At 41.3% G+C, this 27,220-nt stretch overlaps 1 protein-coding gene across 1 annotated transcript; it reads right to left on the bottom strand.

The window, feature by feature from the left end:
- Positions 1-567: 567 nt before the first annotated feature.
- On the bottom strand, positions 568-27,220 carry LOC136859984 (pyridoxal phosphate phosphatase PHOSPHO2). Its single transcript, XM_067138729.2, has 2 exons — positions 27,133-27,220; positions 568-2,113 (listed from the first exon to the last, which is right to left on the bottom strand). The coding sequence occupies exons 1-2, from the start codon at positions 27,133-27,135 to the stop codon at positions 1,385-1,387; spliced, it is 732 nt and encodes a 243-aa protein (XP_066994830.2). The 5' UTR covers positions 27,136-27,220; the 3' UTR covers positions 568-1,384.

Below are 27,220 nucleotides of genomic sequence, written 5' to 3'. Positions count from 1 at the left end.
CATTTAAGAAAAGGGTAGGAAAACAAGAGATAGGGAATCTGCCACCTGGGCATGCCCTAAATGCAGATCAGTAGTGATTGATTGAAACATCTCAACTGTACAAACTGAAATTGTCAGTAATGTTTCTGTAATGCACTGGCAAAAGCTTCATCAGTATGAGAGATATATTCTTAAGAATATTATGGAAAATGTATTGGCATGCAATCATTTGGAGGCTTGCCCTCAGACCACGTTGTTATGATAGGTTACTTCATGGAGGTTTGTCATCACTTTCACTTTCCGATATTGATGCGAAGAAATAGCTGATAAACATCTCAAAATGACTCTGAATCTGTTGGTTCATTCTCAATAACCTCAAAGTCACTTTCGTCACTTTCATCTTCCAACAAATTTTGCACTATTTCATTAATAACTTTCCGTAATAAAGTGAAGACGGCATATTTACACTCACTGTACTAAATATATATATATAATAAATCAAATAACGATATATATACAGAAGTAAATAACTCACACCGACCGTAAAACTGTAAAATAAAATGTAGGATAGCAAAACAGAGCCCATGAAGGTTTGTTTACAAACATTACAGACAACTCAAACAGATGGTCAGAAAACTGCACTCATTTGTTTCTGTGAATTTGCACCAAAGAGGTTGTAAATATGAATGAAACTGAACTCATGGTTGTTGTCAACATCAAGAGTGACAGGAAGTATACTGTCATGACATCTTTTGAAGAAATGACTTTTTTTTTTTTTTTTTTTTGTGCTTCACATCGCACCAACACAGATAGGTCTTATGGTGACAATGGGACAGGAAAGGCCTAGGAAGGGGAAGGAAGCGGCCGTGGCCTTAATTAAGGTACAGCCCCAGCATTTGCCTGGTGTGAAAATGGGAAACCAAAGAAAACCATCTTCAGGGCTGCCGACAGTGGGGTTTGAACCCACTATCTTGCAGATGCAAACTCACAGCTTCGCGATCCTAATCGCATGGCCAACTCGCCCAGTAAATGAGGAAATTACGAAAAGAAATATGAACATGTTGAATATTCGACTGTTCCACAACAGTGAGGACCAAAGTGTCGAATATTTGACAGTTGCCAGTTCTAGGGTTAAACACATGGCAAAACATGCATGCTTACTTAATATGCAATAATCAGTATTGAATGGCTGATCAAATATTAACTTTTATTTTAGATGGATTAATCAATATGGTTTAATATGATTTTTTTTCTTTCATACAAGCACCTGTTCGTGGAGTATATGGACAGCTGAATCTCTGAAAAATACCGTGATGTATAGGTACGTGAATTAGTGATATCTTCACATGCATGAAAATACTCTGAGGAACGGAATGATTTATAGGACATTTTCATCTTTAATCACTCATACATACTGAGAAATTACTTGAAGAATATCACTACCTGTGTTCCATGGATACACTTTTGCTTTTAAACTGTCTTGTTTGTCACTATTTACAATATCCTTAATAGCTTCCATCAACGAATAACCTACTCTTGGAAATGCCAAATCATTTGCAGATAAACGTAAACAAGGGCACAAATCATTCTTCCCATCACCTACATAGGCTACCGTAGAAAATGTAATTCCTTGCTGTGCCTTTTCCTTTATGTAACTTTCCAATATGTAACCTTTACACAGATTTTTTGAACTCAGTTCACACCAGTCTTGAGTGTGATACATTTCTATCTTCAAGCAACCGTCAGAGTCATAGTGCGCAGGATTTGTAAATATTTGACTAACAGTATTATCAAGTGAATGATCCACCAACCAGTCGGAGATAAACTGAGAATTTGAATCAGATATTATTATGACATCACTGGTCTCTTGTTTGAGAAGAGAAAGCAGCTTATCGAAACCTGGTGTAACTGGGATACTTTTCACACTACTTTGGATTTGATCACGAGTAACACCATTAGAATGGAGAAGATCAAATATTTTTTGCATATATAAAGTCCATCCATCTGACCGGTACAACTCCTTCACCTCGGTAGGTATTTTCTCAGAGGGAATAAGATCTCGAACCACTAGATCAGAATTCTTGTTGATGATTGTATGATCGAAGTCGAATGCAACCAACAGACGTCTCAGCATCTATCAGAGGAGAAAACAGACAAATATTAACAACACCAAATTATCAGACATAAAAATATGACATACATGGAAAGAAAATGCCGTACAATTATACTGTACATTACAAAAGGAGGAAAAACAGACAAAAGACAATTATTTGTCCCCCATATACAAAAGATAACCTCACGAGGAATGTCACACCTCAGCTTTGTTGCATAGATTTTCTGACATCAGTGATATCCACGCTCTCAGAGCCTACTATATATCTTGCATCCTACCAATTATTGAATTCGCGTCTCCCATTTGGTCCACCTTTTCATCCACTCACCTGAATCATATTGACTGCACGCAGCCATTCTTCTGTGCCATTGTTAGAGCCAGGGTATCTGATTGTCGAAACTTGAGCAGCAATTGGATACTGGATAATCTAAACCTTCGCCCGTTATCTTGTCGCAGGAAAGTAGCCGACTTTAGATTCTTATAAAATGGTGTTAACGGTTTATTTCGTTCTCCTGAACCTGCATCCTTCTTTTCCCTACATGTCCCAAGTTGCAAAACCAGGATAAATCCATCTCTTCATATTCCATATTCCCATCTCTATCTTGTTCAAGGAACTGTATTTACCCGCATTCTAACCATCCTTAAATCTTTATCTTCTGACAAGAACAACTTGGAAGTTTTTCTTCGTATGCCTCCTTTAATCGATTCTTCCTTAACTTAACCTAGCTCATTTCCATCATACTTGTTTTGTTTTCTTCTCATTGCTGTCCACTCTATTGTACATAATGTAACATTTATTTTTTACTGTACTATACCATTACTTGCCGGCTCCATGGTGTAGGTGTAGTGTGCCTGCCTCTCACCCGGAGGCCCCGGGTTCGATTCCCGGCTAGGTCAAGGATTTTTACCTGGACCTGAGGGCTGGTTTGAGGTCCACTCAGCCTACGTGAATAGAATTGAGGAGCTATCTGACGGTGGGATAGCGGCCCTGGTCTAGAAAGCTAAGACTAACGGCCGAGAGGATTCGTCGTGCTGACCACACGACACCTTGCAATCTGCAAGCCTTCGTGCTGAGCAGCGGTCGCTTGGTAGGCCAAGGCCCTTCAAGGGCTGTGCTGCCAAGGGGTTTGGTTTGGTTTATACCATTACTTATGTGTCATACCTGTATTTATCTTACTGCGCGTAGCTATAAGTCCTTCTCTTCATTTTACTTTCAATCTTTAATTTTCCTCGTTCTTTTCTTTTGCCTTTATCTTTTATTGTTTATTGTTGTGTCTCTACAGTTATTTTGTTAGTTCTTAATTTTCTACTGCTAGTTTTATCATTAGATGGTTTTTCCTCATTTTTCTTTCACTTATTTTTTATGTTTGCATTGTGCTACTCCATTGTGAATATTTTTTCCTTGTGAAACTCTGTAATTCGGCCCCTCGCTGTTTGGGTTTCACAAACAAACAAACAAACAAACAAACAAACAAACAAACAAACAAACATGAATATAGAAAGTGGTGGTTGTGGTGATTATTGTTGTAAGAGGGAAGTACAACTAGGCAACTATCCTCTGTTAACACTAAACAGAGAGGGAGAAATTGAAGGGGTCTGACACTTCAAAAAATGAAGGTAATGGCCAAAGAAAGACATGGGCCATACAGGGTGTGAAAATGAAAGACTCCCTAGGCCTCCATACGTAATATCTTTGGGGTTGGAAAAGATCAAGAGTTGACCAAGCGAGGTTAGTTAGGATAGATAAAAGCAAGGAGCCTTAAGCAAGTAAGTGGAAGCAATACTGGGACTCAGATAAGGGCCCTGCGGTCACCAACCCACACTCCCAAGTTAAGAGCCCCCAGGGCCCCTTTTAGTCAACAGGCAGAGGATGCCGTGGGTGTATTCTACTGCCTCTAACCACAGCAGGGGAATACATACACTAGAGCTTAGCAACTCCAAGTGAAACTCCGCAAGATAAACTTTCAATAAATTTCCCCCTCCCCGCTCTTGTTAGACCAATAGCTTTCTAATCTGTACAGGGGAGTGCCCCATCCTGAGCCGATAGAAGTGAAGATTGCCCAATGTTGCCGAATAGTGGCCACAGGTCAGTGCTTGCCTAGCTCTCTGGGGAGACACTGAACTGCTCTAGCTCCGTGCTTTGTCTGTCACTGCATGTGGCTTGGCAACACTGAGGTGTATGCTAGCAGGAAACAGACCTAAATAGCCAGTGCTGCCGGCTCTCGTATGCTGAGTTTTGCACTGTACTGAGCGTGAGATTTTTGCTGAAATCTTCATTGAGATATGTTTCTTTATCCTATTGGAATTATATTATCTCCATATGTTCAGTAACGGCAAGTGCTAAAAACAAAGTTTTTCTGAGCAAAGGGAAAGACTGGTGGTGATTATTATCTACTAATAAAATAATTATGTTACTTGCTTTATGTCGCACTAACTACTTTTACAGTTTTTGGAGATGCCGAGGTGGCAGAATTTAGTCCCACAGGAGTTCTTTTACGTGTCAGTAAAGCTACCAAAATGAGGCTGGCGTATATGAGCACCTTCAAATACCACCGGACTGAGCCAGGATCGGACCTGCCAAGTTACGGTCAGAAGGCCAGGGCCTCAACCATCTGAGTCATTCAGCCCGGTGTGATTATTGCTTTAAGAGAAAGCACAAGTAGGCAACCATCCCCCTATATAACACTAATCAGAGAGAAAAAATGGAAGGGATCTGACACCTCGAGAAAATGAAGGTATTGGCCAAAGAAGACAAGGGCCACGAAGGGCGTGAAAATGAAGATTCCCCATCTTTCGGAACCTAATACCATCTGAGTCGGAAAAGAATAAGAGTTGACCAAGGGTGGTCAAGTAGGATAGATGAAAGTCAGGAGCCTGGCACAAGTAAGTGGCGGCAATGCCAGGACTTAGCTAAGGATCCCGTCGTCGTCAACCCACACTCCCAAGAGCTCCTGGGGCCCCTGTTAATTGCCTCTTACGAGAGTCAGGGGATACTGTGGGTGTTATTCTACAAATATAGTTGGTCCATTATTGGGCATTAAAAGTTTTCCAGCTAACTCATTCCTGGTTGCCAGCATTTTGCCCCAGTGTGCTAAGCTGGGTTCATCAGTTGGTAAAAAGCACACCTACCAAGACTCTTGTCTAGTGCATGCCATGGAGGCCACTGCATTATGAGAAACTTTGTCTCATTTTCAAAAATTGATGCCTGCCTGGTCATCAGACGATATAGATGTTGATATGTTAGGAACTAATATTCAGTTTAACCCTTTTGCTCTCAGGCTGTTTTCACCAGACAAGCCCAAAACACTCAGACCATTTTTCATGATTATGCATGTTAAAAAGTAAAATATTGCCTTGTAAAGAAATCCCCAGATACAAAATTGAAAAATGTCACAATAGTACACTATTCAATATAGTTTTAGGAAAAAAAATCCAAAATTATTCATGGCATATTTTATTACAAAAAAAATATTGAAAATTGGAAAAAATATTACAGAAAATAAAAATCAGTTTTCAAATACTAAAAAAGTAATCTGTTCTTTAGTGATATTGTTGTTCATTCATTCTAAAAATAAGAGCATTTAATTCTGTATAACATGATATAATTTTGTTTTTTGTATTCTTATTTAGTCATGAGTTATAGCACCCGACGTAAAACACTGTACACGTATCTTCCGGATTCAGCATTTGTGCTTTGGAAAACATTCTCCTATCATCACTACCTGTAAAATCCAAATCACTCTTCTTCTTATCTACAGCTTTTCCCACACCTATGGTGTCGCGGGGGTGAACTGTGTCGCTCATGTGGATTTGGCTCTGTTTTATGGCCGGATGCCCTTCCTGACGCCAACCCTATATGGAGGGATGAAATCGCTATCGCAAGTTTAACTAACAAGTTTAGTGATATTGTTGTTCAGTCATTCTGAAAATAAGAGCATTTAATTCTGTATAACATGATATAATTTTGTTTTTTGTATTCTTGTTTAGTCATGAGTTATAGCACCCGACGTAAAGAACTGTACATGTACCTTCCGGAGTCAGCATTTGTGCTCTGGAAAACATTCTCCTATCATCACTACCTGTAAAATACAAATCACTCTTCTTCTTTATCTACAGCTTTTCCCACACCTGTGGGGTCGCGAGGGCGAACTGTGTTGCACATGTGGATTTGGCTCTGTTTTATGACCGAATGCCCTTGCTGACGCCAACCCTATATGGAGCGATGTAATCACTATCGCGTGTTTCTGTGGTGGTTGGTGGTGTAGTGTGTTGTCTGAATGTGAAGAGGAAAGTGTTGGGACGAACACAAACACCCAGTCCCCAAGGCGATTAAAATCCCCGAACTGGCGCGAATCAAACCTGGGCCCTCTGAACCGAAGGCCTCAATGCTGTCAAACGTCATAAAAGAAAGAAAAGTTCCACCTAATCAATACTTATTGAAATGTATTAGGTGGAACTTTCCTTTCTTTTATGACATTTGGTGGCTATCAATACCGAACAAAAATGAAATTTATAAATCAGGCCTCAATGCTGACCATTCAGCCAATCAGTCGGACTAAAACCCGAATCACTATCGGCTATAAAGTCACTGTCATAGTCTAAAGTATCTAAATAATCCAAAACATCGGAATTATTTAGCCTAGAACATCGACCAGCCATTAAAAAAATTAGGCCCACTCGTGGCACGGAAATCTAATAACAGGAAATGTTAAACTAAACTTCAATTGAAAACACCGATAAATATTGAATATAAACAAAATATAATAAACAATAAACTACTATTAAAATGGAAACAATAAAACGAAGGAAAGCATGTATTTTGGAGCATAAAGGAGACTGTACTCGCAAGCAGCACACTTCAATTCACCATGCTGTAAACATACGCGGTGTGATAACTTCATTTGTTCCAAACAGATCAGCTTAGTGTCTCTATCTCTCGAGAAAAGTGTAAACTAAATCCAAAAGCTACTATTGTTGTCTTTTCCTGACATCTGGGAGTCCATTAAGGTACTAATACAGCCATCCGAACACAGAGCCGATAGATCGGCACGCTGAGTGTTTTAAGCAATACCATGTCAACCGATAGATCGGCTTGCTGAGCGTATAAGAGTTAATGATTCACCCCATCAATACACTTCACTTTACACTTTAGAAGTAAGAATACATTTAATTTTAAAGTATATGCATTCTTTGGTACCTATTTCATCTTTTATTTAAGACCTTGAGCCATAGCATCTCAAAACTTATTTTATCTAATTAAAATACAGAAATATTACTGTCCAATAATTTAAAATGTCCCTTCTAGAATGCTTCAAAAACACACTCAAATCAATACACTCTGTTTTCCTATAATACTGTCCACCACTTTCTTAAAAAACTCTTTTACATGTTAAAATTTGATTTCATAGCATTATCCTCTACTTAATGTGCTTGAGATCTGACATAGCTTCAGTGTACCGAAAGTTTTGGCCTCGGAAATGGGAGAATAGGATCTTATCGTTTCTTAATTCGTCAACTGGAGAATACTGAAGCTTTCAATCTGATAAAATTCAAGAGACAATGTCCTCCGTACGGCTGGTTCCCATCTGAGCCTAGCTCTGACCTGCTTCTCACCACACTGCTGCGCGTGTTATTCTACCGCTCCCACCCACAGGGGGATGAAGGGAGAGAGATAGCATTAGCATGTTCACTGTCTACTCTCTCACACTTGCTCTGCTCTCTGTACCACACCAGCTGATGGAACTAGCGCTTATATTGCTTACTTCAACTTGTTGTGCTATAGCTGATGTTCAACTGAAGCATAAGTGGACCAATCGTCCCCACTGATGAAAATGAGTTAACTGTTGCTGTCTGTTGTTCTAGAGTTAGTGCACCGGACCAACACTTTGTGCACTAGAGCTGTTTTTGTAGATGTCGTAAATAATACTGCTTCAATGAAGAGAAAGAACAAAACAAACCTCATGTTTTCCCCCCCTCCAATGGAGTGAAAGTCGTGCTCGTAACCAGTTACATGTGTAGGGTAGTCCAAGGTGAACATAGTGATGAATTCATACTGGAATTGTTTGAGTTGGATCAGACACATTTCAATGACACTTGAGTGAATGTTTTTTTTTTTTGATGAGATGTCTCTTAGTGACAGACCTCCTCGAAGTGATGGGTGGTGTTAGTGGTGATTACTTTGGGAAGGAAGTGGCCATGGCCTTAATTAAGGTACAGCATTTGCCTCATGTGAAAATGGGAAACCACGGAAAACCATCTTCAGGGCTGCTGATAGTGGGGTTCGAACCCGCTATCTCCCGGATGCAAGCTTACAGTCGCGCACCCCTAACCGCATGGCCAAGTATTTTACGTGTCAGTAAATCTACCAACACGAGGCTGACGTATTTGAGCACTTTCAAATACCACCGGGATCGAACCTGCCAAGTTGAGGTCAGAAGGTCAGGGCCTCAACCATCTGAGTCACTCAGCCCGGTGTGATTATTGTTTTAAGAGGAAGTACAACTATAGGGTCGATGCATAAGTTCTTGCGGTATTCTTTTGGGTTGGCAACAATGCAGCGTGAAAGGATTGCTTATCGTTACTCTGTTGTTTTAACTGAGTTTCGAGTTTGTGTGTTGTGAAACACAGGTTTTCTTGATTGTGGATGTATTATTTGTCTATATTTCAGACAAACGGATATGGAATGTCAAGTTGAGAAAAGTGAGCATTTCCAACACAATTTACTCTTTGAGTTTAACCGAGGATCCAGTGTAGCAGGAGCTACAAGAACAATTTGTGAAGTGTATGGGAATGAAGCACTTGCTGAAAGAACAGCCCAAAAATGGTTTTCCCGCTTTTGAGCAGGATGGTTTGACTTGTCTGATGATCCACGTTCTGGAAGACCTTCAGATTTTGACAAAAATCACTTGAATGAGTTGCTTCATGAGAATCCTTGTCAAACAATGTGGGAAATGGCGCAAGTTTTTGAATGTGATCAGTCAACTATTGTATGCCATTTGCATTCGATGGGTAAGGTACAGAAATTGGGTATATGGGTACCACATGTGCTAAGTGACAGTAACAGAAATCAACGAGTAAACACCTGTTCGCCATTCCTTGCCCGGGACAGGTTGGCTTGTGATATGCATGAAGCATTCCTTTCAAATATTGTCACCGGTGACAAGAAATGGTGCCTGTATGTCAACATGAAGAAGAGGAAAGAGTGGCTCAGCCCATCAAAAATAAAAAAGCAACTCCCCATGCCAAGGATAGTGCCCATGCACAGAAAATCATGTTGTGTGTTTGGTGGAACAAAGATGGCATTCTTCACCATGAACTTCTTCCGAGAAACATAACGATTACCTCTGTTGTGTATAGTGACCAGCTAAGATGACTTGCCATTGCTATTGACAACAAAAGACAACAACCAGTCTTATTGCTCCATGATAATGTTTGTCTGAATACAGCGCAATTGCTAAACTTGACTGGGAACCTCTTCTTCATCCTCTGTATTGCCCTGACCTTATCCCCTCAGATTTCCATCTTTTCTGCTCTCTTTCTAACCACATTCAGGGGCAAGTGTTTCCTGACAAAGCTTCTCTTGACCAATGGTTAACAGATTTCTTCCAGTCAAAATCAAAACAGTTCTACAGGCGAGGCGTTCAACTGCTACCTGAATGTTTGCAGAAGGTCATAAAGAGTGGAGGTGAATACATCAGCGAGTGATTGTGGCTGTGAGTTACAGTGCATGACAGTGACAGTAAAATAAAATAAAACATAAAATATAAGAACCGCACAGACTTATGCATCGACCCGATATTAACACTAATCAGAGGGAAAATATGGAACAGATATGACATTTTGCTCGCAATGACGCTTATTGCTCTAAACTATTAAGGATGGATAGTAAAGAGCCTCACTAGCAATTGAGCTGAACACGGCGCTTGCATCACGTCATTTCAACAAGTGCCTTGGTGCTCTTATTGTACCACAGTTAGTAATCATGTCTATGTGTGCTGACTCCTGGGAGTTGCCATATTTTATAAACTGCAGCTAATGACAGACAGGTGGTACAGAAAGTGTTACATAATTTACAATATTATCTTATAAACCAAATGTATTTCTGAGAGCAGGTTGGTTGGTACCAAGCCTTTGTAATGAGCACTTCACTCTCCTGCAAGTATTATGAGGTAAGATTTACAGGGTTTACCTTTCAAAATGCCAACAGCCGTAGCCGTGTTGAAACACCGGATCCCGTGAGATCTCCGAAGTTAAGCAACATTGGGCGTGGTCAAGATTTGGATGGGTTGCCACGTGCTATTGGTGGGGGGTAAGGGAATGGAGGAGTGGAAAGGAACTGGCCACCCTACCGTATGTAAACTCCAGCTCAGGCACACCTCTGCAAAGGTTCGGACCTGGCTTCGGGCAGAATATACCCTTATAATGGTCCGTTATTGGACATTATAAATTTTCCAGCTAACTCATTCATGGTTGTCTGCGTTTCGCCCTCGTGTGCTAAGTTAAGCTCGTCAGTTGGGACTTAGCACACCACCCAAGACGCAAGGCTAGTGCATACTGAGGAGGCCACTGCATAGGCTATTTGAAGCCACCAGCAGTGCCAATGCACTATGAGAGCTATGTCTCATTTCCAAAAATAGATGCCTGCCTGGCCATCAAATGATGCAGATGTTGATTTCCATAGGGAACCTAAAATATTTGTCCTGAATGAGTAAATTTATAATACCAATATAATGGTCCGTTATTGGACATTATAAATTTTCCAGCTAACTCATTCTTGGTTGCCTGCGTTTCGCCCTCGTGTGCTAAGTTAGGCTCGTCAGTTGGGACTTAGCACACCACCCAAGACACAAGGCTAGTGCATACTGTGGAGGGCACTGCATAGCGAAACGCAGGCAACCAAGAATGAGTTAGCTGGAAAATTTATAATGTCCAATAACGGACCATTATATTGGTATTATAAATTTACTCATTCAGGACAAATATTTTAGGTTCCCTATGAGAATCAACATCTATATCATTTGATGGCCAGGCAGGCATCTATTTTTGGAAATGAGACATAGCTCTCATAGTGCATTAGCACTGCTGGTGGCTTCAAATAGCCTATGCAGTGGCCTCCACAGTATGCACTAGCCTTGCGTCTTGGATGGTATGCTAAGTCCCAACTGATGAGCCTAACTGAGCACACGAGGGCGAAACGCAGGCAACCAAGAATGAGTTAGCTGGAAAATTTATAATGTCCAATAACGGACCATTATATTGGTATTATAAATTTACTCATTCAGGACAAATATTTTAGGTTCCCTATGGGAATCAACATCTATATCACAGAATATACCCCTTACCTTACCTTTCAAAATAATGTTGCGTGGCTCCTTGGTTGAATGGTCAGCGTTCAGGCCTTCAGTTCAGAGATTCTTGGGTTCGATCAGGTCAGGGATTTTAATTGAGTCTGATTAATCCCTCTGACTTGGGGGCTAGGTGTTTGTGTTTGTCCGAACACACTCATCTTCATGCACACAAGACACACCACCTACCAACAACTACAGGAACATTCCTCCACACAAGGTTGGCGTCAGGAAAGGCATCCAGCCGAAAAACAAGGCTACATCCACGTGTGCAACGCGAGTTTGCACCTGTGACCCAAGGGTGTGGAAAAAGTGGCAAGAGAACACCTTTCAAAATAATGTTATACTGATGTACATTTAACTGTTCTCAAGTTTTACTGTCTTTAATTTTCTATATAGATGAATCAACACCATCAGTTAGGCTAGAAGCAGACACTAAATAGCCAACAAAACTTCAAACGCCCTTGTCTGGTATTATGTGTTAATCCCGCGAAATATGAAGTCATCGCATTTGGCTTAAGAGTAATACCTCTGAGCTGCATTGGATGATGGTGGTGGTGATTTTTGTTTTAAGAGGACCATCCTCTATTAACACTAATCAGAGGGAATATAGGGAAGGGGTCAAAAATACCGTCAGGGTCGGAAAAGAACAAGAGTTGACCAAGGGAAGTTGGTTAGGATATATGAAAGCAAGGAGCCTGGCACAAGTAAGTGGAAGCAAGCCATGACTCAGATAAGGGCCCCATGGTCGACAACCCACACTCCCAAATTGAGAGACCTTCGGGCCCCATTTAGTAACTTCTTACGACAGGCAAGGGATACCGTGGGTGTTATTGTACTGCCCCCACCCCCACGGAGAACTGCATCAGAGAGGAAGCGATCCATGATAGTGTTGTGCAGTTATTAGGAATGAAATGCAAATGAAATGGCATCTGGCTTTTAGTGCCGGGAGTATCCGAGGACAAGTTCGGCTTGCCATATGCAGGTCTTTTGATTTGACTCCTGTAGGTGACCCGTGCATCGTGATGAGGATGAAATTATGATGAAGACGACACATACAACCAGCTCCTTGTCAGAGAAATTAAACAATTATGGTTAAAATTCCCAACCGTGCCAGGAATCGAACCTGGGACATATACATGCAGTGAACTTACAGAGAAATCAACCCTTAAGGTCAGTAATTGCCTTTGCCGGCAGGACCTAGTGTCTACAGTGCACTATGTCTTCTGGTATGGGCTAGAGTAATTTTGTTACTTTCACTGATCTGTCTCTGTCTTATACTTTGCTTTGACAATATGAAAGTGACTCAGGTATGAGCGATGCTAGTAACGCCATTCCTTCTGCAGCCAGTCCCTGCTATGAATGGTGTGAAAATGTTGCTCATAGGGTCGATTGGTGCATGCATTTCAGCGGGCTTGGCAGACTGATATGTAATAGCAACTTCTGGCTTGGTGAGGAAAGCAACGGGAAACTACCTCACTCCTCATTTCCCTAGTATGCCTCTTCAGTGATGCCTAGGCCATCTATGACAGCTGATGGCGGAGCTGTTGAGGATCCAACCAGCCTTAGGGCTGAAGACTGAACATACATACATAAGGTCAGTAAAATGCTCTCTATCTTGGGAAGTCTGATTAAATCTGTTTCTGTAAGCACTGCAAGAATGCCTCTGTAGCGTAATGGTTAGCTCTATTAGCTGCTGTCCTTGGAGGCCTGGGCTTGATTCCCAGTACTGCCAGAAATTTAAGAATGGCAGGATGACTGGAATGTGATTAAAATGGCATATGCAGCTCACCTTCATTTGGCGGGGTGCCTGAAAAAAGAGCTGCACCACCCCGGGAGGAGGACACAAATTTACTCGCTGAAGGAATGATCTATTTCTCTTATTTTCTACACATAGTACAGTATATGGTATAGAGTTATGGCATTTTATTTCTTTGCAAAATTTTCATAAAAATCTTTTTTTAATAGAAAAGAGCCATTAGACATCCAGGAAAAAAGGAAATACACAGAAAGCTGGAAAAGAAAGACTTTTGCTCCATCCAGCCATGCACACGTTTAACACACTGCCAGCCAAAAAGGAGCAACACTTGGATGATTTAAAAAAAAATGAATTTAACAAACCCAAAATTACATCATAAAATACATCTTCTTCTTCTTCCACACTCTGATACGATCATGTGCAAGTGGACTGTACCCTGATTTACGGCCGGATGCCCTTCCCGACACCAACCCTATGCGGAGGGATGTATACAGTATTGCTTGTTTCTGTAGTGGTTGATGGTGCGATGTGTTGTGTTGTGTGTATAGAACAGGTATGTAAAGGGACAAACACCCAGTTCCCTTGTTGGAGAAGTTAGACAGAAGTGGTTAAAATGCCCCACCCAGGTAGGAATCGAAACTGGGACCCTCTGAACCGAAGGCAACGATGCCGACCATTTCAGCCAAGGAGCCTGGCATGAATTACAATGAATACAAAAATTAATAAAATTTAAATTATAATGAACGTAATTGTAAACTAATTTTCAGAAACTGAATTTTTCTTAAGCGTTATGCTTCTTTTGACCAGCACTATATTCTATCTGAGTTCATTTCCATTAATGGTATCTACGTTTGTATAGTATGTTAAATAGGCCTATGTTACTAAATTTTTCTTTTCTTTTTTTACAATTGGCTTACGTCGCACCGACACAGATAGGTCTTATGGTAACGATGGGAGAGGAAAGGCCTAGGAGTGGGAAGGAAGCAGCCGTGGCCTTAATTAAGGTACAGCCCCAGCATTTGCCTGCTGTGAAAATGGGAAACCACGGAAAACCATCTTCAGGGCTGACGACAGTGGGGTTCGAACCCACCATCCCCCGGATGCTAGCTCACAGTTACGCACCACTAACTGCATCGCCATGTTATCTTTTAAGGATAATTTTTGAATAATATTTAATGAAAACACTGTAGATTAAAATTAGAAATATTTGACGCTCTTTATTTACCATGCAATACATATTTAGTCTATGAGGGCTATCAATAAAGTAGCTGCAATACTGATAGAACTAACACGACTGCATTACATTCCTTCAATGTAGTTACAGCCTTTTGCCAAATGTCAAGAAGCCGTTGGGGACTGTTGGTAAGGCCTTCTCTGTTGATGACAGCAGAGTACAAATGCCTCTAAGGATAATTCCCAGACACTCCATCGATGATCTATGGAAACGAGACCACTCTCGATGTCAATCTGATCTCAAGGAATGGACGGTGGTGCAAATCCGCAGTTTCATTCCGACCTACACAAAAAGCCTTAACCTGTCATGCAGCTGTCCGTTACGGTAATGTATCCTTGCCACATGTTTCACATAATCCTCAATAACATTCTGATGCATTTTTGCCAAGGGTAACCTCAATTTTAATCCACGAATGCTGATCACCTTGTGAAAACATGCTTTAGAGCGGTGAAATCGACACTCTCCACTTCATCACCACACACGGACAACGCTCCCGACTGGATGCCCGTCAAATGCACACTATGCAGTGTCAACAGCGCCATCCTATTTGCGCATACCCGATCTCCTGCGAGTGCCTGGACTACGTTTTCGCTATTTTACTTACAGCCCTCTACATCCATTTGACAGCATGATTTATTTCAATTATTATTCCTCACCTTCCTCCAACCTCTTGGGGTCAGCACTTCATGTCGATTTCGCACAGTGTTATGACTGGATCTCCTTTCTGATGCCAACCTTATGTGGAGGGAAGTAATTGCAAACATGTATTTCTGTAGTCAGTTGTGTGGCGCGTTGTCTGTAAACTGAGATGAACACAAACACCCAGTCCCCAAGCCAGAGAAATAAATCAGTTTAAATCCATGGCTTGTTAAGAACTGAACCCAGGACCCTCTGACTACACTGGCCATTCAGTCAAAACATCGCACTTTGGCAACATGATCAGTGTAGGAACTTATTCCTCACATCACATAAAAATAATTTCCCAATTTGTAGGGATAATGTGAAGAACATACCTACTTTACTCAGTCATCTTGCCACTTAAAAGAGAATAAATATCATAAATCTTCACACAGTAAGCATTGGCTAATAATTACCATACAATAAGTTATCTCACAGTTTTCATTTCTATTAACATAATAATAATAATAATAATAATAATAATAATAATAATAATAATAATAATAATAATAATAATAATAATAATATCATTTCTGAAAGTAACAAACAAGAAATTTGTGGTGGCCTTCCTCGACTTCAAGAATGCTTAAGACTCGATTGATAGAATCTCTCTTATTCAAGGAAATTGGCTTGGATAACACATGCAGGGCAATCATAGCTGACAAAACCTCCAGAGTTAAGTTCAAAGGAGGCATTTCAAATGCTTTCAAGATAAAGGCAGGAGTTAGGCAGGGATATGGGCTCTCGCCCATGCTCTTCAATTGCGTCTTTGAAAGTCATCCGTGAGTGGGATGCAAAATGGTGTGAGATTGGGTTACAAGAACATGAATCTTTTAATTGATTGCCTCACTTTTGCAGATGATCTACCAATATTCTCTGATTCTTTTAGACGTGGCTACAAAGCAGATTAACCTCCTCAAGACATAGGTGGAAAAAGCAGGACTGCAGATGTCTTTGGAGAAAACACAGTTCATAACTAACACAAAGACAGCACCAAGAGAGCTAAAAGTAAACCGGGGGCAATCAAACAGACAGATAAGTTTAAATATCTTGGCAGTGAACAGAACCAAACATATTTGAAAAAGAAGTTTTCGTGTCGTGCATGAATAAAATGGAAATGACTTATCAAGTGACCAAAGACGTTTCCATATCCTTGAATGCAAAACTCAAGATATTATTGCACTGTCATAAGACCAGAGGCTCTATATGCAGTGGAATGCCTTGCTATGAACAAGAAAGGCCTGATTTTAAAAAAATTGGAAATTAAGGAAAATTCTTGGCCCAATTAAAGACAAAGATGAATACAGATGTCAGCATAACAATGAGCTGTATACTCATGTCCAGAAGGTCTCTGATGGTGGTGGTGGTGATTATTGTTTTAAGAGGAAGTACAACTAGGCAACCATCCTCTATGTAACACTAATCAAAGATAAAAAACAGAAGAAAACTGACACTTCGAAAAATGAAGGTATCGGCCCAAAAACGACAATGGCTATGAGAGGCATGAAAATGAAAGACTCTCTAGGCCTCAAATGATCTAATACCATCGGAGTCGTAAAAGAACAAGATTTGACCAAGGGAGGTCGGATGGAATAGTTGAAAGTAAGAAGCCTGGCTGAAGTAAGTGAAAGCAATGCCAGGATTCAGCTAAGGGCTCTGTGGTTGCCAATCCACGCTCCAAAGTTCAGATCTCCTGGGGCCCTTTTTAGTCGCCTCTTACAGCAGGCCTCTTACAGCAGGCAGGGGATACCGTGGGTGTTATTCTACCACCCCCATCCACAGGGGGGGAACTTTGATGTCATCCTGAGAAGGAGAATTGCATTTTATGGCCACCTGCTAAGAATGAAACCAGTACGATCATCAAACCAGGTCTTTACCCATTTTAAAGATAAGAAGACTCAGCCAACTTGGTTCAAAGAGATGGAAAGGTGCCTATAGGAGATGGGAATCACTTATGGAGATGTACAACAACGCAACCCACCCTAGAGGAAACTAAGAGACCAGCAGGGATTTCAAGAAAGGCCAAAGACAAGGACAGAGGGAAAAAAAAAGAGCAACACTGGCAACGAATGAAGGAGCACTGGGCAAAGTTCAAAGCCCAGAGAAGAAAACTGAAATAACGTGGTCCTTAATAGGCTGAAATAAACAAATAATAGAAAGACAATGGGGAACATACAGGGATGTTGTAGTAGTAACAGTAAGGGAGTGTCTAGGAACAACTGTGTGTAAAGATGAGATAAAGCGAACATCTTGGTGGAATGATGAAGTGAGAGCAGCTTGTGTACGTAAAAATTAGAAATGGCTCCAAAAGAGGGCTGATGCAGACAGGGAATTGTAGGTAGATGAAAGAAACCGAGCGAAACAAATAGTTGCTGAATCCCAAAAGAAGTCGTAGGAGGATTCTGGTAATTACCTGGCAAGGCTATGTCAAGCGGCAGAGAAACCTTTCTGGACAGTAAAAAAGAATCTTAGTAAGGGAGTAAAAAAGGAAATCAACAGTGTTTTGGGTAATTCAGGTGAACTCATGATAGATCCCAGGGAATCACTGAACAGGCAGAGGGAATATTTTAAAAACCTTCTCTACATAAAAGGAAATCTTCCTGGTGGTATCGCAAACAACCGAGCTCATGGGGAGGAGGAAAATGATGTTGGTGAAATTACGCTTGAGGAAGTGGAAAAGGTGGTAAATAAACTCCATCGTCATAAGGCAGCAGGAATAGATGAAATTAGACCTGAAATGGTGAAGTATAGTGGCAAGGCAGGGATGAAATGGCTTCATAGAGTAGTAAGATTAGCATGGAGTATTGGCAAGGTACCTTCAGATTGGACAAAAGCAGTAACTGTACCTATCTGTAAGCAAGGGAAGAAGAAGGATTGCAACAACTATCGAGGTATCTCATTGATTAGTATCCCAGGCAAAGTATTCACAGGCATCTTGGAAGAGATCAGTGGTTGAGAGGAAGCTGGATGAAAACCAGTGTGGTTTCAGACCACAGAGGGGCTGACAGGATCAGATTTTTAGTATCCACCAGTTAACTGAAAAATGCTACGAGAGGAATAGACAGTTATGTTTATGTTTTGTAGATCTAGAGAAAGCGAGGGAAAAGATGTTTGCCATACTGGGGAACTATGGGATTAAGGGTAGATTATTAAAATCAATCAAAGGCATTTATGTTGACAATTGGGCTGCAGTGAGAATTGGTGGTAGAATCAGTTCTTGGTTCAGGGTACTTACAGGGGTTAGACAAGGCTGTAATCTTTCACCTTTGTTGTTCATAGTTTACATGGATCATCTCCTGAAAGGTATAAAGTGGCAGGGAGGGATTCAGTTAGGTGGAAATGTAGTAAGCAGTCTGGCCTATGCTGATGATTTGGTTTTAATGGCAGATTGTGCCGAAAGCCTGCAGTCTAATATCTTGGAGCTTGAAAATAGGTGCAATGAGTACGGTATGAAAATCAGCTTTTCCAAGACTAAATTGATGTCAGTAGGTAAGAAATTCAAGAGAACTAAATGCCAGATTGGTGATACAAAGCTGGATAAGGTAGATAATTTCAAGTATTTAAGATGTGTGTTCCCCCAGGATGGTAGTGTAGTAAGTGAGCTTGAATCAAGGTGCAATAAAGCTAATGCAGTGAGCTCGCAGTTGCGATCAGTAGTATTCTGTAAGAAGGAAGCCAGCTCCCGGATGAAACTATCTTTACATTGGTCTGTTTCCAGATCAACTTTGCTTTACGGGTGCGAAAGCTGGGTGGACTCAGGATATCTTATTCATAAGTTAGAAGTAACAGATATGAAAGTAGCAAAAATGATTGCTGGTACAAACAGGTGGGAACAATGGGAAGAGGTTACTCGGAATGAGACAAAGGCTAAGTTAAGAATGAACTCGATGGATGAAGCTGTACACATAAACCGGGTTCGGTGGTGGGATCATGTGAGGCGAGTGGAGGAGGATAGGTTATCTAAGAGAAGTTGAGGGAGAACAAGACGACAATGGTTAGACTCGGTTTCTAACGTTTTAAAGATAAGAGGTATAGAACTAAATGAGGCCACAGCACTAGTTGCAAACAGAGGATTCTGGCAACATTTAGTAAATTCACAGAGGTTTGTAGACTGAACACAGAAAGGCATAATGGTCTATAATGATGATGTACGTATATGTAATAATAATCTTGACGTACTTAATGTAACTACACATTTTCTATAGTTAGCCTGTTATCCCTATTATTTTATCAGTAGGACATGCTCAAGGAGAACTGTAGTGTAGTTATGTTATCAGTTTGCACCTTGCTTACATTATTGTTGTGTCTAATAAACTGTATTTCCTTCCTTTGATATACCTACTTCTATTCACAGAATATGCTATTTTGTTTTTATTGACATCTTCTTATTATGTCATACTTCTGTTAAGAAGATAAAAGAAAGGCTAAGGGAGGCAGGTCTAGGGCCCGTGGGTATGAGTGGCCATTAAAGAGCATGAAGGGAGAACGAGTTTGAGAAACATGAGTGAAGGTAGATCTCCCTCAATCAATATACAAGATATGGTAGGTAGGCAAGAGGGAGGGAAAGGAAGGGCAGAAGTTAGGGAAGAAAGGTGGGCTAATGTTTTAAGTCAAGGAAAACAAGGGCTAAGGGTTTTCCTCAGGCAATGGGCCTAGGATAGGGATCGGTGAGGAATTGGTATGAGTCCCTGCAGGTAGAAGAGCAGAGGGAAGATGGGGAACAGGGAAGTGTTACAGAGGATGGTGGTGATTACTGTTGTAAGAGGAAGTACAACTAGGCAACCATCCTCTATATAACACTAATCAGAGAGCAAAAATGGAAGCGGTCCGTCACTTCGAAAAATGAAGGTATCGGCGAAAGAAAGACAAGGGCCACAAAGTGCATGAAAATGAAAGACTCCCTAGCCCTCGGAAACCTAATAGTGTCGGGGTCGGAAAAGAACAAGAGTTGACCAAGGGAGGCCGGATAGGATAGATGAAAGTGAGGAGCCTGGCACAAGTAAGTGGAAGCAATGCCAGGACTCAGCTAAGGTCCCTGTAGTTGTCAAACCATGCTTCCAAGTTGAGGGCCCCTTTTAGTCGCCTCTTACAACAGGCAGGGGATACCATGGATGTTATTCTACTGCCCCCACCCACAGAGGAGGCGTGAGATAAGAGGAGATGGAAAGGAAAACATAGAACAGAGGATGGGAACGGGAAGGTGAAACAAGGTTATGAGAGAGAGAAAGAGAGAGAGAGAGAGAGAGAGAGAGAGAGAGAGACCAGCCGCAGGAAGTTAAGGGTGACCTGTAGAGGAGGATTTATTTTTTACAAGTTGCTTCACGTCACACCGATACAGATAGGACTTATGGCGACAATGGGACAAGAAAGGGCTAGAAGTGGGAAAGAAGCAGCCATGGTCTTAATTAAGGTACAGCCCCAGCATTTGCCTGGTGTGGGAGAGGAGGAGACCTGTTTTTTGCTATTTGCTTTACATCGCACCGACACAGATAGGTCTTATGGCGACGATGGGACAGGAACGGCCTAGGAATGGGAAGGAAGCGGCCATGGCCTTAATTAAGGTACAGCCCCAGCATTTGCCTGGTGTGAAAATGGGAAACCACGGAAAACCATATTCAGGGCTGCCGACAGTGGGATTCGAACCCACTATCTCCTGGATGCGAGCTTGCAACTGCACGCCCCTAACCGCATGGCCAGGAGGAGACCTAACGAGGTGGGTGGGGTTGAAGCTCTGGTCATGGATGACCTTATTGTTAGAAGTGGAGAAAGTGTGTGGAGGAAAGAGAACCGGGGTAGAGTGTTATCATGGAATGATGTTACGGCAAATGTTGAGGAAAGCAGAAGGGAAGGAGGAGGAGGAGGGTAAGGAGAAGGGGGTAATTTTCCATGTTGGTACCAACAATATATGGCAACAGGAATAGGTACTAACATAGTTCGGGTTGTATAGAATCTGGTTAAGAGAGTGTGGGATTAAGGAAGCAGAGTTTGTTATCAGTGGGATAATGTGAGGAAGGATACTGACTGGATGACGATTGGGGATTTAAATGAGACTATGGAATGAGTACATGGAAACATGCAGTGAGATTTGTAGATCCTAATGGGTAGGTAGGAGACAGGATTCTATGCTCAGATAGCCTTCACTTGAACCTCAATGGTACATATAAGTTTGAGGGTTTATTTAGAAGAGTTAAGGTTGATTTTTTTTAAATTTTTTTTTGCTAGTTGCTTTACGTTGCACCGACACAGATACTTCTTATGCCGCCGATGGGACAGGAACGGCCTAGGAATGGGAAGGAAGCGGCCGTGGCCTTAATTAAGGTACAGCCCCAGCATTTGCCTGGTGTGAAAATGGGAAACCACGGAAAACCATCTTCAGGGCTGCCGACAGTGGGATTCGAACCCACTATCTCCTGGATACGAGCTTGCAGCTGCACGCCCCTAACCGCACGGTCAGGAGGAGACCTAACGAGATGGGTGGGGTTGAGGTTGAAGCTCTGGTCATGGATGACCCTATTGTTAGAAGTGGAGAAAGTGTGTGGAGGAAAGGGAACCGGGATAGAGTGTTATCAAGGAATGATGTTACGGCAAATGTTGAGGAAAGCAGAAGGGAAGGAGGAGGAGGAGGGTAAGGAGAAGGGGGTAATTTTCCATGTTGGTACCAACAATATATGGCAACAGGAATAGGTACTAACATAGTTCAGGTTGTATAGAATCTGGTTAAGAGAGTGTGGGATTAAGGAAGCAGAGTTTGTTATCAGTGGGATAATGTGAGGAAGGATACTGACTGGATGACGATTGGGGATTTAAATGAGACTATGGAGTGAGTACATGGAAACATGCAGTGAGATTTGTAGATCCTAATGGGTAGGTAGGAGACAAGATTCTATGCTCAGATGGCCTTCACTTGAACCTCATATAAGTTTGAGGGTTTATTTAGAAGAGTTAAGGTTGCTTTTTTTTTTTTTCTAGTTGCTTTACGTCGTACTGACACAGATAGTTCTATTTCTTTTTTTTTGCTAGGGGCTTTACGTCGCACCGACACAGATAGGTCTTATGGCGACGATGGGATAGGAAAGGCCTAGGAGTTGGAAGGAAGCGGCCGTGGCCTTAATTAAGGTACAGCCCCAGCATTTGCCTGGTGTGAAAATGGGAAACCACGGAAAACCATCTTCAGGACTGCCGATAGTGGGATTCGAACCTACTATCTCCCGGATGCATGATAGTTCTTATGGCGACGATGGGATAGGAAATGCCTAGGAGTAAGAAGGAAGCGGCCATGGCCTTAATTAAGGAACAGCCCCGGCATTTGCCTGGTGTGAAAATGGGAAACCACGGAAAACCATCTTCAGGGCTGCCGACAATGGGATTCGAACCCACTATCTCCCGGATTCAAGCTCACAGCTGCATGCCCTTGACCGCACGGCCAACTCGCCCGGTGAGTTAAGGTTGAGAAACATGAAATTCTAGGTGTAAGCCTCATCTCCAAATATGATTGGCAACTTGATGTTTTCGAAGTAGGGCCTACATGGACCTGGAAAGGGTGGTTCTGATGCTGATGGGAAACTATTTGAAAAGATAATCAGCTATGTGGGGAAGGACAGAGAGAGGAATCTTATTGTAGCAAGTGATCTCAACTTACCAAATGTTAACTAGTAAGGAAGAGCAGACGGCATGACCAACAAATGGTAAATAAGTTGATCTGGAAAGGACAACTGAATCAGAAAGTGATGGAACTAACTTGAGGCAAAATATACTGCAGACATAGTGCTGATAAAACCAGGGGAGCTCTATAGAAAAACTGAAATGATAGATGGTATTCATAACTGCAAAGCTGTTTCACACAGTTAAAAATAAATGTGATAAAACTCATGGTTGTAAAATTAGGACTCTTAGGCAATATAATATGGCTGATAAGAGAGGCAGGGTGGGGGGGTTAAAAAGTAATTATGATCAGTTCAAAATGGTAAATAAAATGGTGGTGGTGATTATTGTTTTAAGAGGAAGTACTACTGGGAAGCCATCCCCTATTAACACTAACCAGAGGGAAAAAATGGAAGAGGTCAGTCCCTTTGAAAAATAAACATATCTGCCAAAGATAGGAGAGATTCCCTAGGCCTCGTGAACCTAATACTGTCAGGGTTGGAAGAGAACAAGAGTTGACCTAGGAAGGTAGGATAGGAAAAATTAAAGTGGGGAGCCTGGCAAAAGAAAGCGGAAGCAATGCCACAATTCGAATAAGGGCCCTGTTAAAAAGGGAAAGATGTTCCACCTATTCAATACAATAATATTGCTGCACAAATTAATGTAGCAACATATTTAATATGTTATGGGACCGGTTTCAACATATGTCCATGTTATCATCAGCCAACACAAAAATGGCAAGAAGTCAACACAATTGTAACACTTATGACACTTTTCTTGAATTAAAAATAGAAGTTCATGTAGAGGTTCTTGAGCACTTTTGTTGTAGATCTCTTTACATTGTAATTATTAGTTCAATACGGAGCAGTGATGAAGTTTTTAACTTTAAATAAGGGCCCTGTGGTCGCCAACCCACACTCCCAAGTTAAGAGCCCTGGGGCTGACTTATCTAAGGTTTATGATAGGGTAGATCATGGGAGACTGCTGATGAAAATGATGGCTATTGGACTACAAAACGAGTGGTCGAATGGGTGGCTAAATTTCTAGAAAATAGAACTCGGGTGATTAAAAGTAGGTGGAGCATTATTTGATCCTATAACAATTAAGAGGGAGATCCCACAAAGCTGATGGGGTGAAAGTACCTCACAGAGATCGCTGTCAATACTTAGGTATTATTATAAGGAAAGATCTTCATTGGGGTAATCACGTGAACATCTTGTCAATTAAGATTACAGATCTCTTCATATGGTTATGAGGGTATTTAGGGGTTGTAGAAATAATGCAAAGGAGATGGCATGTAAGTGTCTGTTAAGGTCCAAATTGGAGTATGGTTACAGTGTATGGGACCCACACCAGGATTACTTGACACAAGAACTGGAGAAGATTCAAACGAAATCAGAATGATTTATTCTGGGTGATTTCTGACACAAGAGTAGTGTTATGAAATTGTAGCAGATTTTCAAGCACTCACTACTGATCTGCATTTAGGGCAGTCGCCCAGGTGGCAGATTCTCTATCTGTTGTTTTCCTAGCCTTTTCTTAAATTATTGCAAAGAAATTGGGAATTTATTAAACATCTCCCTTGGTGAGTTATTCCAATCCTTAACTCCCCTTCCTATAAACGAATATTTGCCCCAATTTGTTCTCTTGAATTCCAGCTTTATCTTCATATTGTGATCTTTCCTACTTTTCAAGACACCACTCAAACTTATTCGTCTACTGATGTCATTTATTGAGCTGGGAAGACTTGGGAGAAAGGAGACAAGCTGTTTAACCTTTCATACTGATGTCATTCCACGCCAACTCTCCACTGACAGCTCTGAACATACCACTTACTAGTTACAAATCTCATATTAAGGTCCGTATTGAAATGTACTTAAAGTCAAAGAATAATACTAGATTATAAATTCCACCTATTCAATACATAAGAAATTTAAATTTAAATAAAAAACTCTTATGTATTGAATAGGTGGAATTTATTATCTAGTATTATTCTTTACATACCACTTAGTCGAGCAGCTCGTCTCCTTTCTCCCAAGTTTTTCCAACTCAAACTTTGCAACATTTTTGTAACGCTACTCTTTTGTCGGAAATCACCTAGAACAAATCAAGCTGCTTTTCTTTGGATTTTTTCCAGTTCTTGAATCAAGTAATCCTGGTGAGGCTCCCATACACTGGAACCAGGATTTTGGGCTGGGAAGGGCAAAGTTTTACTATGTATTATAGAATAGTAGTACCACGAGTCACTGTTTGCAGTGCAGACATCTAGGTGTAATTTCACTGAGGTTTCTTTCTTTCTTTCTTGCGGACAATGTGATTGCAGGTGCACGAGGCTGTCAGCTTGTGAACTTAGGAACTAGGAAGAAGATGAGTGCTGTACATTGGTAGGTGCAACAAGTAACATAACCATGGGACTGGGGTCAAGAAAAGGAGGTCTGGGGGCCCTCAAGTCAACGCTGAATGCTAAATGACCTATTTTTCTTGCCGTGCGGACAGTATGCACCACGTCCGCAGAAAGAAGCCTTGCGAAAGGAGTGTGGCCTGGATGTGCAAAGATAGGCTGCAGGGCAGTATGCTGTGTCCTCTACAGGTTGTGTTTTTATTGTGCGCAGGTTGGTAACTGAATGTATTTGTCTTTGATTGCTGGGAATGACGTCATATACAATTATAACTCAGCCAATGGAAATGCTAGTGCTTGCTAGAACAATGGGGAATGGCGCGTGTTATGTTTAATTAGGTTATAGAAGTAAATGTACTTCAGCGGACTGGCGGGTGGGTCTCTGACTATAGTAGCGAACGTGTCTCCTCTACAAGATGTTCAACGTAAGATTTGCATAATTTATACTCTATTAGAATGCTACAGAACTTCCGTAGTACACAGAAAAGTTCTACCATGAGAGACTTGGCAGGTGGTGGTAAAAAAAATCATGGTGGTTGTGATTATGGTTTTAGGAGAAAATACAACTGGGCAACCATCCTCTTTATCACTAACCGAAGGGAAAAAGTGGATGGCGTCCGAAAGACAGGGGCCACAAAGGGCATGAAAATGAAAAAGCTCCCTAGGATTCGCAAACCTAATACAGTTCGGGTCAGAAAAGAACAAGAGTTGACCCAGTGAGATCAGATAGGTGGAAGTAGGAGGAAGGAATGCCAGGACTCAGCTTAGGACCCTGTGGATGGCCACACTCCCAAGTTCATAGCCCCTGGGGCCCTGTTTAGTTGCCTCTTACGACAGGCAGAGGTTACCATGAGTGTTAATTCTACTGCTCCCAACCAAACGGGAATGACCAAGGTAGGTTGGATAGGGCAGATGACAGTAAGGAACCCGGCACAAGCAAGCGAAAGCAATGCCAGTATCAGGCTAAGGGCCCCGTGGTGCCATGTTAAGAGCCCCTGGGGCAGAAGACTTGGGAGTGAGGACAAGAGCTGCTTGACTTAATGGTATTCAATACCAATATAGTAGGTCCGTTATAGGACATTATAATACCAAGTGGTATGTTCCGAGCTGTCAGCGGAGAGATGGTGTGGAATGACATTAGTAGACGAATAAACTTGAATGGTGCCTTTAAAGGGAGGACGACAAAATTTACATGAGACAACACCACAGATTAAACAAACAAATCCAGCATACAAACATCCACTTCACAGTCACAAGAACGAAACCCCACATCACGAATGTTTTCAACACTAGAAAGGGCACGCAGGTCGGAACATAAAAATGTACAGGGAGGACCGCAAGGCCCGAACACTTCTTCGAAGAGATTTGGATAGTGGATTAACTAAATTGATGGTGTGTGGTCATAAAAGTGAAAAAAAGGATGAAGTTGGAATTCAAGAAGCCAAGTTGGGGGCAAATATCCATTTGCAGGAAGAAGAAGGGAAAGTCTGATAAGGAATCAGCCTCTTGGGCGACAGCACTAAATGTAGACCAGTGATGATCTGATTAATTTTGATTGAGAACATTAAATAATTCCCAGTCGGTATAATATCATTACAAAATACAACAAAATGTTTTAAAAGTAACTTTCAGCAGAAATTAGTTATAGCAACAAATTAACCCTACTTTCTTTTTTCAACGCATTATCAAGCTTATAATTCAAAAGTGCATCCTGCATACATTCGAATGTAAATGTACAAAGGGAGTAGGAAATGGGTGTAGGCCTAATCAGGGAAACGGGAGATTTCGGCTCTGATGTTTTGGTGTTCAACCAACTGGAAAGTTGTTTTTTAAATTTTCTTTCTCTCATCAAGTTGCCATTGATAAAGCAGTTTATACCTTATGCATTGCAGTAATATTAAACATAAACAGATTATCACTTGTATATTTCATATCATCCCGTGCAACATTATTCTCGTTTCAAGCAAGGAAAATAAAACTTCGTACCATTGAACTCTCTAGATATTTTTCTTCTTGTATAATTCTTCGTACGTAACTAAACTCTCTGCATTTTGCCAAGACTGTACTGTACGTA

The sequence above is a fragment of the Anabrus simplex genome, chromosome 1 (genome assembly GCF_040414725.1).
Source record: "Anabrus simplex isolate iqAnaSimp1 chromosome 1, ASM4041472v1, whole genome shotgun sequence".
Lineage (NCBI taxonomy): Eukaryota > Metazoa > Arthropoda > Insecta > Orthoptera > Tettigoniidae > Anabrus > Anabrus simplex.
The sequence above is the reverse complement of the archived record's forward strand: the minus strand, read 5'-3'. Positions and strand labels throughout refer to the sequence as shown.